The 15,125-nt window shown below is 38.0% G+C and overlaps 1 protein-coding gene across 4 annotated transcripts in view; it reads right to left on the bottom strand.

Moving 5' to 3' along the window:
* CTNNA2 (catenin alpha 2) overlaps positions 1-15,125 on the bottom strand; it is a 502,913-nt gene that overhangs the window by 379,630 nt on the left and 108,158 nt on the right. For all 4 annotated transcript variants that reach the window (XM_032686520.1, XM_032686521.1, XM_032686522.1 and 1 more), the window contains 2 exons: positions 6,321-6,487; positions 2,471-2,590 (listed from right to left, as the gene is read on the bottom strand). In XM_032686520.1, the coding sequence (XP_032542411.1) occupies positions 2,471-2,590; positions 6,321-6,487 (287 nt within the window). The remainder of the gene's footprint in view (positions 1-2,470; positions 2,591-6,320; positions 6,488-15,125) is intronic.

The following is a 15,125-nucleotide window of genomic DNA, read 5'->3' as shown; positions in this document are numbered from 1 at the left end:
GCTTCTCCGGGCAACCTGTGCCAGGGCCTCACCACCCTCAGAGGGAAGAATTTCTTCCTGATATCTGATCCAAATCTGCTCTTACTCAGCTTAAAGCCCTTCCCCCTCATCCTTTCACTACATACCCTTGTAAATAATCTTGCCCCATCTTTCCTGTAAGTTCCCTTCAGGTACTGGAAGGCCACAATTAGGTCACCCCAAAGCCTCTTGCCTCCAGGCTGAGCAATCCCAATTCTCTCAGCCTTTCCTCGTACTAGAGGTGCTCCATCCCTCTAATCATTCCAGTGGCCTCCTCTGGACTCGCTCCAACAGCTCCATGCCCTTCCCTGTGCTGTTGTTCCTCAGACCTGGAGGTAGCTCTGCAGGTGGGGAAAAGGGACAGAATCCCCCCCTCCCCTGCTGCCCACGCTGTGGGAGCAGCCCAGGATGTCATTGGCTTCAAGATGTAATTTACAGTTGTAAATGTAAGTCCTTGTGTTAGAATGTATTGCCTTAGGTATCCATGGATAAACACCATCCAGTGGTTTTGCAGAGAGGGAATCAGTGACGGAATCCACCACAAATGACAGAAAGAATTCCCCTCCTGCCCAAAGAAGTCCAGTCCTTCTGTGTAGTTACAACTGTTACATACTGCCCACAGTATCTTACAAAGGGTCCACACACTTCCCTTATGTAAAAACCCACCAAAAAGTTATATAAAACATTCAAAATTACTCTTCCTGATCGACTGGATTTGGTCTGTTCATTCAATAAAGGCAATGTGAGTGCAATAATCCTGTTGCAGCAAGTGCCTTATTTTTCTAAGTGCTATACCCACATCCTTCATACAATTATCATAAGGTAGACCTTTAAAAAACTATCAAAATAATAATATGGGTTTAGCTCTTACAGACCTAGAAAATGTACCTCTCACTATTTTTAGACTTCATATTTTGCTCTATTCTTCATACCATGTAGTGTTTGTCTCTTTTGTATATGACATATATTTTCTTTTATTTCCCCTGACAACAAGAATCAGATATTGCACAATATGTTACCAGAATAAGATGGTACTGTATTATTGTTGATCCAGGTCCTTTCAATTATAGGGTACATCACATTGTCCTTGAAACCCTTTGAAATATTAGTTAAGATAGTCCTAACAAGATCCACGAGGGATAACAAAACATTATTACTTCTATTTAAAACTATGAATAAAGAAGTCTGGAGAGCTGAACAGTTTACTTATGTTCACATATAGAATCTGTTGCAAACACTGCAAAACAACCCAGATATTCTGGATTTGGAGGTTCCACCCATGGACTAATTTCAGCCATGCATGTTCCTAAAAAATTTATCAGGCTAGAAAACAGAAGACATGAAAGGAAAATCTATGAACATCTTAGTAGTTTGTTCTAATGCTGTCAAGATTTTCCAGTTATATGGAAAACTTTATTGGCATTATAAAAATGCATCTTAAGAAAATTTTAAGAGATTTATAACTTTAGATTTTTTTATCATACCTCCAATAAGAACTTAAAAGATATAAACCATCATAAGCTTTCACATTTTTCTCTTTTTGCCATATTTGTAACTGTATTTCCACAGGGGAAGTGTCTGAACATACAGAAGAGCACCGTTCATAGATTTTACATTTGTAACTTATTTCCTTTCAGCACAACTCTGAAAATGCTACTTTTCATAAAAACAAACAAACAAACAAACAAACAAAAAACCACAATCATGAAGCAAACTGCCATTAATGTAATTCAGAAAATAAGGTAAACAGGCAGAGGACTATGGAAAGCCAGCTTTCCAAATCCGGTGTGCCACGTACAAAGATGACACATCCCTGAATTACTGGTGGTATTCAAATACAACTGAAGTTGGAGAGACCTTATGCAACTCCACAGTGACAGCACTGTCTTAAGAAGAACAGTGTGCAGGAGAAAGTTTTCTTTATTGCCAAGTTGTACAATTGCAGACCTGGAATAAATGTTATCATGAATTTCTGGTCTTTTTTTTTCAGTTGCCTTAGCAATGAATAAATAGGATGGAGCACTTATTTTTTTTAAATATCGGAAAATTAATAAAAATGGTTTTAAACACAAAGTAGATTTCTGTTCCTCATGAATTTTAATAGTACTAAACTACCAAAAAGCTTTGGTAGTGCTTTAGCAGCTGTCAGAGGGACCTGAGATCTGCATAGGTTAGAATTAAATGGGAATAATCATCAAATGAAAACTATCCTTAACCTCCTGAATCACTGGCCTTTTCACTCCTCAATCTGTTATTAACTGAAGCTGCTTGAAAAGTACTCTGAAAGAAGCTGTACTTTTGGAAAGCTTCATCACATTCAAAAATAATCAGCCTGATTAAATTACAGGCCATGACACAGCAATCGCTCAATGCACATTTAAAACCAGGCTTGGACATAAAATACAAGACCTTTAGAACCAAGACAGACTTTCTCAAGCCCTCATGGACTCACCTGTTGTCGTCTGGCAGCCACATAGTTCAGTTTTACCATTTCCTTCCCAAATTCCTTGAAGCGATTCGCTAAATCTTGCTCATTTGTTGCATTTTTCACTGCTTCTAGTGCCTCCTCTACCTACAAAATAATACATCAGATGTGTCAGCATTTTAATCTGGGTGCACTTTTGACAAATGTGTAACTGTTCCACCCAATACTCTCTATTACATGGACCCAATTTAGCTTTTACATCCATCACTGTACATTTGCTCTATGATAGTCTGACCAACTTTAATTAGATTTCTTTAATAGAGCAGCTGTCATTCTGCATTACTTTCCCTCTACCATGCTCTGAGATCATGTAAAACCAATGTAAAAGGCATAACTGTATTAATTTCTCCACTCAGCACTTATCAGATGAAATATTTAATATCTGTGGGTTTTAAAACAAAATAGATGAATATGTTCTTAATGTGTGGTAGAGGCTTTATGGGAAAACAAAGGGAAATTATTAATTCTGGACAGGAAATAGAATTTAAAAAGGAAACTCAAACTTACCATTAAGATTTAAATTTGCCCTGATAAATCCAAACCGTTTTTGTGAAATAAATGATAGCTTCAACCCAGAACATATGTCTTATTTCTTTTTTCCCAGCTCTTGGCTTTCCTTTTTTAGTTATTTAACACTAAGAAAAGAATCTACCCCAAGAAAACACACCTGCAGTTACTTAGTCATGCTGAGTAGCCAAAGATATAAAATCCAGTCGTACCAACAAGTTAATCCACCAAATCTATTGTGAATCTTTACCTTATGCACAGCAAGAAAAAATATCTGAAGGCATAAAATGCTCTACTCATGCAATAACTTTACTGTGACAAGATGGGTGTTCAATGTTGTATTTCTCTCCCTCACAAGATAAAAGTGCAATTCCAAGCAAAAAGATTGATAACTGAAAAGATTCTACTGATCCTTCTTTCTAAAACCTGTTGCTGAGATTCATGAGAATGTGAATAACAAATCTTCCCCTCAAAGAGAAATTGGGATGGGGACACGGTCCTGGGCAAGAGCAGAGGTTTGCGGCTCTCCAAAATACTGAGAATCTCTAAATTCAGCAGTAGCTGGTGTCTAATATTTTAGAAAGGCAAAATTATGTACAGAACCTGCCTTTTTATTGGTTTAGTTGCTCCATGTTTTCCTACCGGTGAGAGTGAATATTTTACTTTGAGTTTTTACCTCCTTACTGCAGATTTACCAAATTACAGGGCAGTGGAGCAGCAAACTCATACATTTCTATTGGAAAATGCATAATTCAAGCACATAAATTCATAGCTGTTATGTTGGAAATTATAAACTAAGTCTGAGACTTATAAGTTACAAGCTTATCCAGAATCCAAATTACCTCTTCCTTTACTCTTAGAAAGAACAGCAGTTTTTAAAAATTAACTGTCTGCCTTACCAATAACACAAATAACAAAAGCATTGCTCTATTAACTAATTTGTTCTTGCAGAATTTCTTGCAAAATATGAAGATTTTCCTTTCATATGAAGAAGCATTTACATTAAACTGCCTGAGATTTTCACCTTTAGTATGTTTGTTATGCTGAGCACAGGCATGACAAACTGGCACACATTCTCCTAAGCCCTGCCAGCTCCATATTAAATCATACTGCTGAAGAATTTGTTATAGATTCCCCTCTGATAATCAGATTTCAAAAGATGCTGATCATACTCTGTCGTGTCAGTCAGGGCTCAAGCCCACAAAATCAGTTATGAGAAGTATTAGAAAGGACAGGAGCACAAGTCCACCTTTAATTGTATTTTCACTTGTATTGTTATTATAATTTCTTTTTTACAAATTCATATTGGAGCAAGTTCTCAATCCTCAAGAAAACACAACTTCACTCAACTGTACAGATGTGTTCTGATTAAATAGCAAGGAGATAATTAAAATACTCATAGTTCTCTGCATTCATGATCACATACTGTATTGGTACATGAGGGCTTTTTATGAGTGTTACAAAAGCTCCTGCAATAACCACTATTCCTAATTTTAGTAATGCAAAAACTAATCTGAAACCAATGACCAAGTGTCCTTCCAGAAAGCATCTGCATCTATTCCCTCTAAAATATTAATTAAAATGCCCTATTTCCTGGAAGTCTTTGACAGGCTTTCAGAGAAAACTGATTACAGCACAATTCAGTATAAGGCAAGGTTCAGTACTCTGACATGCAGAATTATTTTAGCTCATTGATTTTATGGTTAACTTACACTAGTCTTTGAAAGTTACCTTTGAGTCAATATAAGATCTGTTCCTTCCCCAATTTTGTATACCATAACCACTTTTTTTCCCCAGTAATTTAATCTTTAGTTGTTTAAAACTAGTCAGCACTAAAAAATGGTAAGATAAACATATTTACATGTTCAGTCCTCAGAAATAAATTATCCTTTTTAACCTGAAAATAAAAATGAAAGTCAACATTGAATTTTGCTGAAAACACCCAGAGATTGCTGGCTTTTTTGAAAACAGAATTCACAATATTATTGGATAAATGCAAAGATTACAAACCACACTGTCATGTACTGCCCCTGCAAATCTAGGGTGCAAACTGTGTAAGTAAATACACCCACTTACAAACCAGTATTGGACATTTGTGTTTTCCATAACACAGTACTCTGCTGTAAAACAAAAAAACAAACAACAAATCTCGGATGTGAGAACAACATTCCTCATCGCCTGCGAAAGAGCTGGAATACAACTTTTGAACATAATGTTCAGAAAAAATCCCTGTTGTTTACGATATTCAAGTGTTAGCCTTGCTAGGAAAAGACTGCTTGAATTACAGTTGCATGGAGCATTTTAGCAAGGGAAACTTAAAAAGCATATTTGAGAGAGACACTGCTTACACTGCACAGAACCAGGGCCACGTGCTGACAACAACGAGAGCAGCACTTTGCTCATCAGAGCAGAGCTCACTAGAACCTGTGCCGAAAAAATCGGCCTTTTTCCTTATGGAAACTGTTTTCCAACTGTTCAGGTTATCTGCACAGTTTGCAAGTTGAAGGGTTCTCGCTGTTTTTCCAGAACATCTATCGCTGTGCAGCTGAATCTGTTAAAAGAAGCAACTCCCCATCTCCTCTGCTAAACTCACACAGGCTTTAAATATTCTGTATGTGATTTTCTACACCACCTCATTTTGTTTCAGAGGGTTTTGTTGACTTGTTTATGCAATAAAAGTGTAATACTCTAACAGCTAGGGAAAAAAAAAATTTCCAGTTTCAACTTCATAGTCTTCTAATATTCCTGAATACAAACGTGAATGGTGGCAGCCAAAAGTGAATACAAACCCTTCACAAACTATCTGGCAATGTTTAATTCCTCTTTATTCTATTCTTCCTCTCTAATGACTGATTATAAGCTGTACTATTTTCTCACTTCAAATAAAACATTCAATCTTTTGACATATCCAGAAGTCAAGCAGAGAAAAAAAGAAAAGTTGGTAACTATAGTACTTAAACTCTGCCACAAGATAGCAATGCTTGACAAGTACTGAGAGAGTAACCACTGGGAGAAGATGTGAGGTGAGTACACACTCCTGTTCAGTTCACAGCTGTTTAACAGCCAAATTAGTCCAGTCACTGAAGATATCTGACTAATTTTGTTTTAACTCTCCAAATAGTAAGTCCTGAAAAATTAGAAAACGAATATGACTAATACAGAAATATGTTATGATCTGCCTCCTATCAGCACTTGAAAAAAAACCAGTGAAGAGTAAGGAATTTTGGCAGTTACATTCATAACTGATTTATTCCCTGTTTTTCTACACACAAAGCATGCAAACCCAAGAGAGGAGGTGAAGAACACCTACAATTTTCAGGTGAGAGAGAAGCCTCATGACATCAGCCATGTCAGCCAGGATGAGGAGGCGGGTGACAGCAGAGAGCAGGGCCCGGGCTGCCCTCACCATGGTGCCCCTCTTCACCGAGGAGCAGGGGTCGTCGGCGAACTCCGAGGAGGCAATTCGCATGGTTTCTCCTAGAAATGAAAACACACACGGTAAATAAATTAGGTTTTAGCCTTGTTTTGTTTTGTTTTGTTTTGTTTTCCAGAAAGTGTAAACAGCTCACTAAATAAAGGAAGTGATGTTAAGAAAAAAATCATGAGTTGGAAGGGATCGTAAAGACCATCCAGTTCCAACCTCCTGCCATGGGCAGGGACACATTCCACTAGCCCAAGTTGCTCCAAGCTCCATCCAACCTGGCCTTGGACACTTCCAGGGATCCAGGGGCAGCCACAGCTTCTCTGGGCAACCTGTGCCAGAACCTGACCACCTTCACAGCCAAGAATTCCCTCCCAATATCCCATCTAACCCTGCCCTCCAGCAGTGGGAAGCCATTTCCCCTTGCCCTGTCCCTCCAGGCTCTTGTCCAAAGTCCCTCTCCAGCTCTCCTGGAGCTCTTTCAGGTACTGGAAGGCTGAAATTAGGTCTTCCCAAAGCCTTCTCTTCTCCAGGTTGAACAACCCTAACTCTCCCAGGTTGTCATCATAGATTTTATCTCAACCCAATGAGATTTCACATTAACCCAAACTTTGCTATTATTGAAAATAAAACAAATCTTGTTTGTCTCCAGTGCAGAAGTTCAGAAAGAAAGTACTGCTAATGTGAAATTAAAGCATATTTACATTGTTTTAAAGACCATTATAACAACATTCAAAAAAATCCCAGATGGCACAACTTCCCATAAGACAATGCGAATAGTGGGGGAGAGACTTAAGACAGCCACAGTGAGTAATTCCCATCAGAACTCTTTTCCTTATTACATTTACCACTAGGACTGCATGTTCATATTATAATTTGTGTGCAGTGTATCTTAGATGATAAGCTGATAATATACAATTTCAGTAGACAAATTCAAACAGCACATTTCTAAGGCTACATACCCTTCTTAGCTTTCCAAAATGTTGGCAAAACTCTCAAAGGATTTCTTTGGAGACAATGAACAAAAAATCATTGTCAGACAAAGAAAACAAAACAAATTTCTAAACGTGGTTAAATGTTACACTGCTCAAGCATCACAGAGTCAAAGCTCTGGGTACCTGCTCTCTGAAGAGAAACAAGTTTCTACAGAGGAGGAAGAACAGAGTTTGCTGTCCCTGCCTTCCCATGCATTTAACCTGTGTGCCAAAGATCACTGAAACTAAGAACAAGGAACTCTGAGGCCAAAAAGATCCATACACAAAGATACACAGGCTTCAAATCAAACAGCTACTCAAAAAATTTATCAACAAGTCTTGGCTGAGACTGTGTTAGAAATTGGGATTAATTTTTTAGTTATTATTATTATTATTATTTTTAAATCAGTGACTCAAAATATTTTATGTAAAATAAGAGATTGAGACCAACTACAGAATAGCTGAGTCCGACAGCTGAACAAGAGTTAGATGTGAGTTTCCTAACCTGGGAATTCGATCCCAGTGGATGACTGGATTCATCTAACCAGTTTATCAACTGGGAAGGCATTATCCTCCCTTTGGTTATTTACTGAAGGAAACCAACTATCACAGCTTTGTGTAGAAGGTTTGCTCCAATTTGCCCTCTCAGAGCACACTGAGCTGACTGACCCCAAGGGGACATACACGACTACCTGAAATTCCAGCAAGGCTTTCCCTTATTTAAGCTCTAAGTTGGATTCAGATGAGATGGAAGTGATTCTAAGCATCCAGAAACAAACCTTTTGTATGTGAAAAGAGTGAGTTTTAGGTGTATCCAAGAGGAAACAGAAGCCAAAGTAAGATTTGGATTTTGGAATCAGACGCCTGCAAAATAACTTCCATTTTGGTACTAAAGAGATTTTACCATTTTCTGCCAAATTACCAGTCTGTAACTTCAAGTAAGTATTTATACTGAAATACGAAAGAAGGAAATAATGTTTGGTAATTGGTCAGTGGCATCAGGAAAGCAAGCAGGAAAATTAGGCTTCTTAGGCTGGACTATCCAAGGAAGAAATTTGAAAATCAACACTGGTGGACAGCAGAAAAACGCAAAGAGGGTAAAAAAAAAACAAAACAAACAGTTAAAAAAATCTGGATTACTTATTTAACCCCAGAAAGCTCAAGTTATGTGAAATAAATAAAAAAAATAAAACAAAAAAAGTAGAAAGTATTAAATGGACATAATCAAATAAGCAAATCAAAAAAGTATTAATATAAAAGTTCAAAACTGTTTAAAACTTTTAAAGATCTAGTAGTTCATAATTTAAAATCTAATAGCCTAGAAAACTGGTATTTATAGAGAGGAAGCTCGTCTGTCTCAGTGCCAATTAATATATTTTAATCCTTGTACAGCAATGGTATCAAACCACTCTTAGGCTAAAGGTAACGCTGGAGCTTCAGCTAGTCCAATTATTTTTTGAGAAAAACCTTTTTATCTGGAAAAAGCCAACCCTCCACTGAGTCACCCATTTCTTTCCAAATTCATTTCAAGTTGTTCTGTAATCTATATTAAATTACTTTCAGAGAAAATTAGGTTAACGCAAGAAACACAGACATCTGAAGTCATCAGGTCTGCTTCCCTGCCACTGCAGTCAATCATGTCATAATAGAATTAATAATAATCTTAATATGATAATAGCTACTCTCAAAAACTTATCAGGCTTCCATCTTAGAAACAGCTCAGACATTTAACCCCAATTAATCCTATGTGAAGTAGGAAAGTGATTCTAAAATGAACTCCAGAACCTGACAGGTTCTTTCCATTACAGACACTTTAATGCCATGCTGCCTGTATTTATAGATAATTTATATCCATTTCTTCTCATGCCCTATCTGTCCTTCAATCTCACTTAAGTGTTCTTCTTCCACCCTTATTCCCATTGTCCCTTCTTCGCTTTGTGCATTTTTGTGACGAGCCGTGACAGATTAAAAGCAGTATTTCAGTCCCCTCTAATTGCACGGAATATCCATTCCAATAATCATTCCAGCAGTCCCATGAAACAATTCTGTTCCTGGAGTAGAAATGATAAGAACTGCAGTCTTCTGGGACATATCATTTGCAGCTACGAGAAATCCTTCATAGTGTCACAGAATATCCTGGGTTGGAAAGGACCTGTAGGGATCACTGAGTCCAACCCCTGGCTCTCCACAGGACCATCCCCAAGAGTCACACTGTGTTGCCCAAACACTTCCTGAGCTCTGTCAGGCTTGGTGCTGTGACCACTGCCCTGGGCAGCTTGTTCCAGTGCCCCACCACCCCCTGGGGGAAGAACATTTTCCTAATATTCAACCCAAACCTCCCCTGTTAGAAAGTGATTTAAAAAGGATTTTAGAAAACCTAGAACATTCAGTGGAGAAAGCCCCTATCAGCCACATAAGATACCGATCTTAAAAGAAGGGAACAAAATAAAACCAAAAAAACACTCAAGTTAAAACCAAACCCAATAAAAAAATACCAATCACAAAAAAACCTAACAGTGAAATTCAGCTTCAGTCCCAAATTTGAATGATTACCAGTAAATACCTGCAGGGAGGGTGCAGAGAGGATGGAGCCAGGCTCTTCCCAGTGGTGCCCACTGACAGGACAAGGGGTAATGGGCACACACTGAGACACAGGAGGGTCACTGAGCATCAGGGAACACTTCTGATCTGTGAGGGTGATGGATGGAACACGTTGTCCAGGGATGTTTTGGAGTTTCCATCCTCAGAGATATTCCAAACCTGTCTGGACACAGTCCTGGGCACTGGGCTCCGTGTGGCCCCAAAGGGGGTTGGACCAGAGGATTTCCAGAGGTCCCTTCCACCCTCAGCCATTCTCTGAGCCCATGAACCTGACAACAGCCACACCCCAAGCCACATTCCTGCACCTGAGCAATGGCTAAAACATATGTCCACTGTTATTATTTGGTTTCTGGGATCTCATCAGCTTGAGAAGGTTCAAACCTACAGCTCCCATCTCCCAGCATGTGATCAAACTACTTCCCCTGTCCTGAAGGGATTTAACTGGGGGACCTGCTCTGTCTCCCTCCTTCCTTGAGGGGGAATGCAAGAGGAGATTTCACAGCAGTCACTTTCTAATAATAAAGTTAAAGTACCTAGAAATGGAGTCTTTTAGACCTGATTCTCAAAAAAACCCCCTTTTCCCTCAGATTTTCAAAATACAATGTTGAGGTGGTGAATAAGGATTTTTCCTGCCACAAAATGTTGTTTTATTTTGGATATTAAATTCGGGCACTCACAGAACAGCAATGAAAGATGTCTTTGCATGTATTTCACCAGAATCACATGTACATAAAAGTCACCTGGTAACCTGGGTGAGGTAACTCGTGTGCTACGAGCTGAAAGACTGCTTTCAAAAAAATCAACAGCTGATTGCAAAGGTCACCAAAAAAAGGCTACTGGAACTTTGGGACTCATAAGCAGACTTAAAGGTAAACATTTACCTATAAAGCAAACAATGAACTAAGGCTTTTTAATGGTTAATACACAGAGGAAATGTCATTTTTCCTAAGTCTTGAAGTGTTTATTAAAATAGAGATAGAAGACAGGCACAAAGCAGCAATCCAGAGAACAGCTCTCATCAGCAGGGGATGCTGACAATACTCCAAACACCTGGAAATAATTAGTGGAACAATGACAAATTGATTGGCTGCACCACTCCTGAGCAGTTCTCAGATGGAAGAAATTAATAAAGCTGTGGTCTAATTAATCAATCTCTTTTAGATTTTGGGTTTTGTTCAACACGCCCAAGATTTAAAAGATGCAACAACTGATCCATGATCTAATTAAAGTATTTTAGAGGGCTCTTCTTGTAATTAGAGCAAAAGCATTGTTATGAAACCATTCTAGATTATAACAGTTTATAGACACTAACTGAGTTGTACGTTCCATATTGAACAGTGATGATGACACTAAATGATGATATGAAAGATCTGAATAACCCATAATTGCTAATAGGGCATATTAAAATATAAGCAGGTTTTTTGTCCTTCCTTCATGGATGCTGTCTCATTATTCAAGCAAACAAAAGCAAACCCTTCAAGATGTAAAGATCCCTAATTTTATCCCATTTGGACTTCTCTAGAAACTCACCAGAGCAGGTGAGTTCACATGTCAACAGTCAAGTTTCTGGCTTGGGAATAATGAACTAAATCTGGTCTGGGGCGGTTGGTTTCCCACTGTCTATATTCCCCCTACCATAATAATCATATTAATTATTTACCCCATCTCTTAAAAACAACATTTTTTGTTTACAACACTTTAAAATCCATTCTCATAACTGAAAACAGTTAATTTCAATATTAACCCCTATTTGGCACTGTTAAAATGTGGGAAGTAATTTTTATTTTCATCCTATATACTTAATAGATATAAATATGCATTAAAAATTCTATTCAGAATTCCAAAAGCTTCACACCAATGGCTGTTAAATCTTCTCCTCCCTTTCCCTGAAACTTTTTTTTCTACATCTTCACTGCTATATCCCCTAAACTCACTTCCCCTTTCACTTGCAGCTGGGATTTGGTTCTCCATCTGTGGGAGAATGACCACTGTTCTCATCACATTAATGGATTTCAAGGCCAGAAAAGGCCACCTATGATGGAGCCTGATCTTTTCCCATCACTTTCCAGCTCCTGGAGCTGTTTCTCTCTGGAACTGATTGTACAGATGATCTAGTTCACTTAAATTTGATGCTCTTTACATTTGACATTTAGATGGAGCGATGGAAGATGAGTCACTCTGCATTTTAAAGTACAGTGGATATCCTTAAATCTAATATGTATTTTAGATTCAATGTCCTTTTTTAGATCCAACAGCACACCATATCATTCACTTCCTACATCATTAAAATAGGTCATTTTAATTAACCCAACTAATTCTTTCCTAAGGGAAGGTAAAATAGCAAGAATACAGAACTTTTAAGATACTTAATACAGAACTTTAAGATATTTAGCCACATATCTATGACAATTGAAGACAATTATCCCACAAATGTTACATTTTAGAAAGAACTTTTCTAATTAGTAGCCAGATTAATGGTGCATTTGAAACATTAATGATGCACTTAAGTACAATGAAACAATTCAATTTCAATTCAAAAGTAAATTGTTTGGGATGTGAGTATATATTAACATTTTAATCCCACTTTGTCTGCAGCCCTCAGCTACTCTGTGGTAGCTGCAGAACTGCAACAAGAACATTCAAAATTATTAGAATAGTTCATCACCTAAACAAGACACTACAGTGAAAAAGTGGTAGGGAAAGTTGCCAATTGTTTTGTGAGCTGTGCACGGTAAATTTATTAAAATCGTTATTGTAAAACAGGACTGAAATGAATGTAACTGACAGAGAAAAATCTGTGAGCCCCAGTGATTAAAGTCTTGAATTAAGTAATTTAATTGGTTTCTGCACAACAATGCATTTATATAAAGAAAATTGTGATTAATAAATATGATTGAACTGTACCAGGTATAGAAAGGAAGAACATTTGAAAAGCACACACAACTTTCTTACAGAAGCACTCCAAGAAAACAAGTGTGGCATTCAGATTCCATCATTCTGGATCTCACTTCCATTCTGGGGCCTGAAGGGGCTGACAAATACTGTACAGCCAAGCAAATTCCAGGGTACATTCCATCTATGCCCAAGGCACCATGAACTAAGCTCAAAATCATAATTAGAATCAGTTCCATCACTCTCTATTATCACACTAATAAAAAATGCCCAATGAAGAGTTCGGTTGAAATTGATATTTTTTGAGATAAACTTCAGTTCAAAGGGTTGATATTTTCCACCAAGATGCATTTTCATAATAAAATTTAAAAAAAAAATCCCAGTGATCTCTGAAAACAGAGGGAGCAGTAAACTGCTAACAGGAATAATAAGCTCATGGGAAGGATTGATGATAAGATTGATCAACCCAGTGGATTATCAGCTCTCTGGTTGTTTTAAGGGTCAGTTTTGTATCCCTGCTAATTTATGCTTTTCCTTACACTTAGATCCTGTCTCTGAATGCCTTGACAGAAGCAGTAAGAGCTGCAGGGACCACCTGGCTCTGAAGAGAGCACATTTCCAAGCCCCACTGCAACCTGGATTAACATGTCAATGGGTATTCCTGACTGTTGATCACCCTGTTCTGAAGAGCCTAAGGTAAAGGAAATGGGCAGATCCTGAAAATTATACAGGCACATGGCATATTCTTAACATCACTGTTAAAAATCTGGGGAATAAACATGGCTACAAGTAAATAAAGAGCTCTTCCGTGTGGGATTAAGAGAACAGGCACACTCATGTGGAAAAATTTAGGGGTTTGTGGCCAAGATAGAAGAATAACAGCAGGAAAAATTTAAATACAAAAATGGGAAGAGATACTCCATTATGAGGGAGAATGAGAAAGGAGAAAAGCAGACCAAGGAAAGTATTCAGCACAGGAAATGTCTGTGGCACAGGCTTATGTTAAGAAAAAGATAAGAGAAAGACAACCAGGAATACAAGGGGAGCATTTGCAGGTTTACATGGAGCAAGAGATAGAAGGTACAATAACACTTTTAAAAAATCAAGTTATTTCATTTCTACTATTTGCTCACATAATCTGCACACACAATCTGCACACACTCATATTTGAGACCCAATGCAGTCATTTTTACTCCACAAAAGAACATGTCAAGGGTTTCTGAAATTGTGCTCGAACCATCAGTCCACATGACAATGAAGTTAATCCTTCCAAAATTGGGAATTACATTTAAAAATAAACTTTTGAAGATTATAGCAATTTTTCACCAAATCTTGACTTGACAAGATTTTAATAACCTAACATTTTATTCCCAGTTTCACTGGGAGTTCACATACATGTATTGACATCCATGTGTTAATATAAGAGCCCCTCATTAATTATTGCCTTATTAATTATAGGCATGGTTTGAATGTTTAAAAACAGCAAGAGCTTCTGTGCAGAGAGATAATGGGATATCTGAGCTTCATACTGTGCATTTACATTCCAGTGCAGGGGCCAAAACACAAAGCTGATCTATGGCCCACCACCAACACACAGGAATATGATCAATATGTTATGTACAATAAAAGGGTCATAAATCAGAAATGATTATCATCAGATTTTTAATGAGAAGAGAAAGAAATTATCATTAGGGAAAGCCTTTATAGATAATAGAAAAAATTCTGGCAGATCATTAGGTCTGCCCTTTCCAGATACCCGGGTATGAAGGAAGGCTGAGGAGAATCAGGGCTGGATGTGGCTCTGAGAAACCTGGTCTAGTGGAAGGTGTTGGAACGAGATGACCTTTAAGGTCCCTTCCAACCCAAACCCTTCTGTGATTCCATGATCTCCATCCTTTACAGGTGCAGGGGGAAACAGAGTCACAAAGGATGAGGGAAAGGTTGAGGCACTTAATGCCTTCTTTGCCCCAGTCTCCCATAGTGAGACCAGCTGTCCTCCAGGTACCCTAATTTTTCCCCTGCATGACCTCAAAACATCCCTGCAGCCCTCCTGAGCTGCCTGCCCCTTCTCACAAAGATCATAAACTCTCTTTTTTTCCCTCAGTTCCTGTCAAACTCTCTGTTCATGCCGACAAGTCTTAAATAAATAAAATAAAAGAGCAATTTAGAACCGCAAGGTCCAAAAAAAGCAGGTGAAAGGGAGTAGGGGTTATATAGTTTGGGAAGA

The sequence above is a fragment of the Chiroxiphia lanceolata genome, chromosome 4 (genome assembly GCF_009829145.1).
Source record: "Chiroxiphia lanceolata isolate bChiLan1 chromosome 4, bChiLan1.pri, whole genome shotgun sequence".
NCBI lineage: Eukaryota > Metazoa > Chordata > Aves > Passeriformes > Pipridae > Chiroxiphia > Chiroxiphia lanceolata.
Note: the sequence above shows the minus strand (reverse complement) of the source record. Positions and strands in the feature narration are given on the sequence as shown.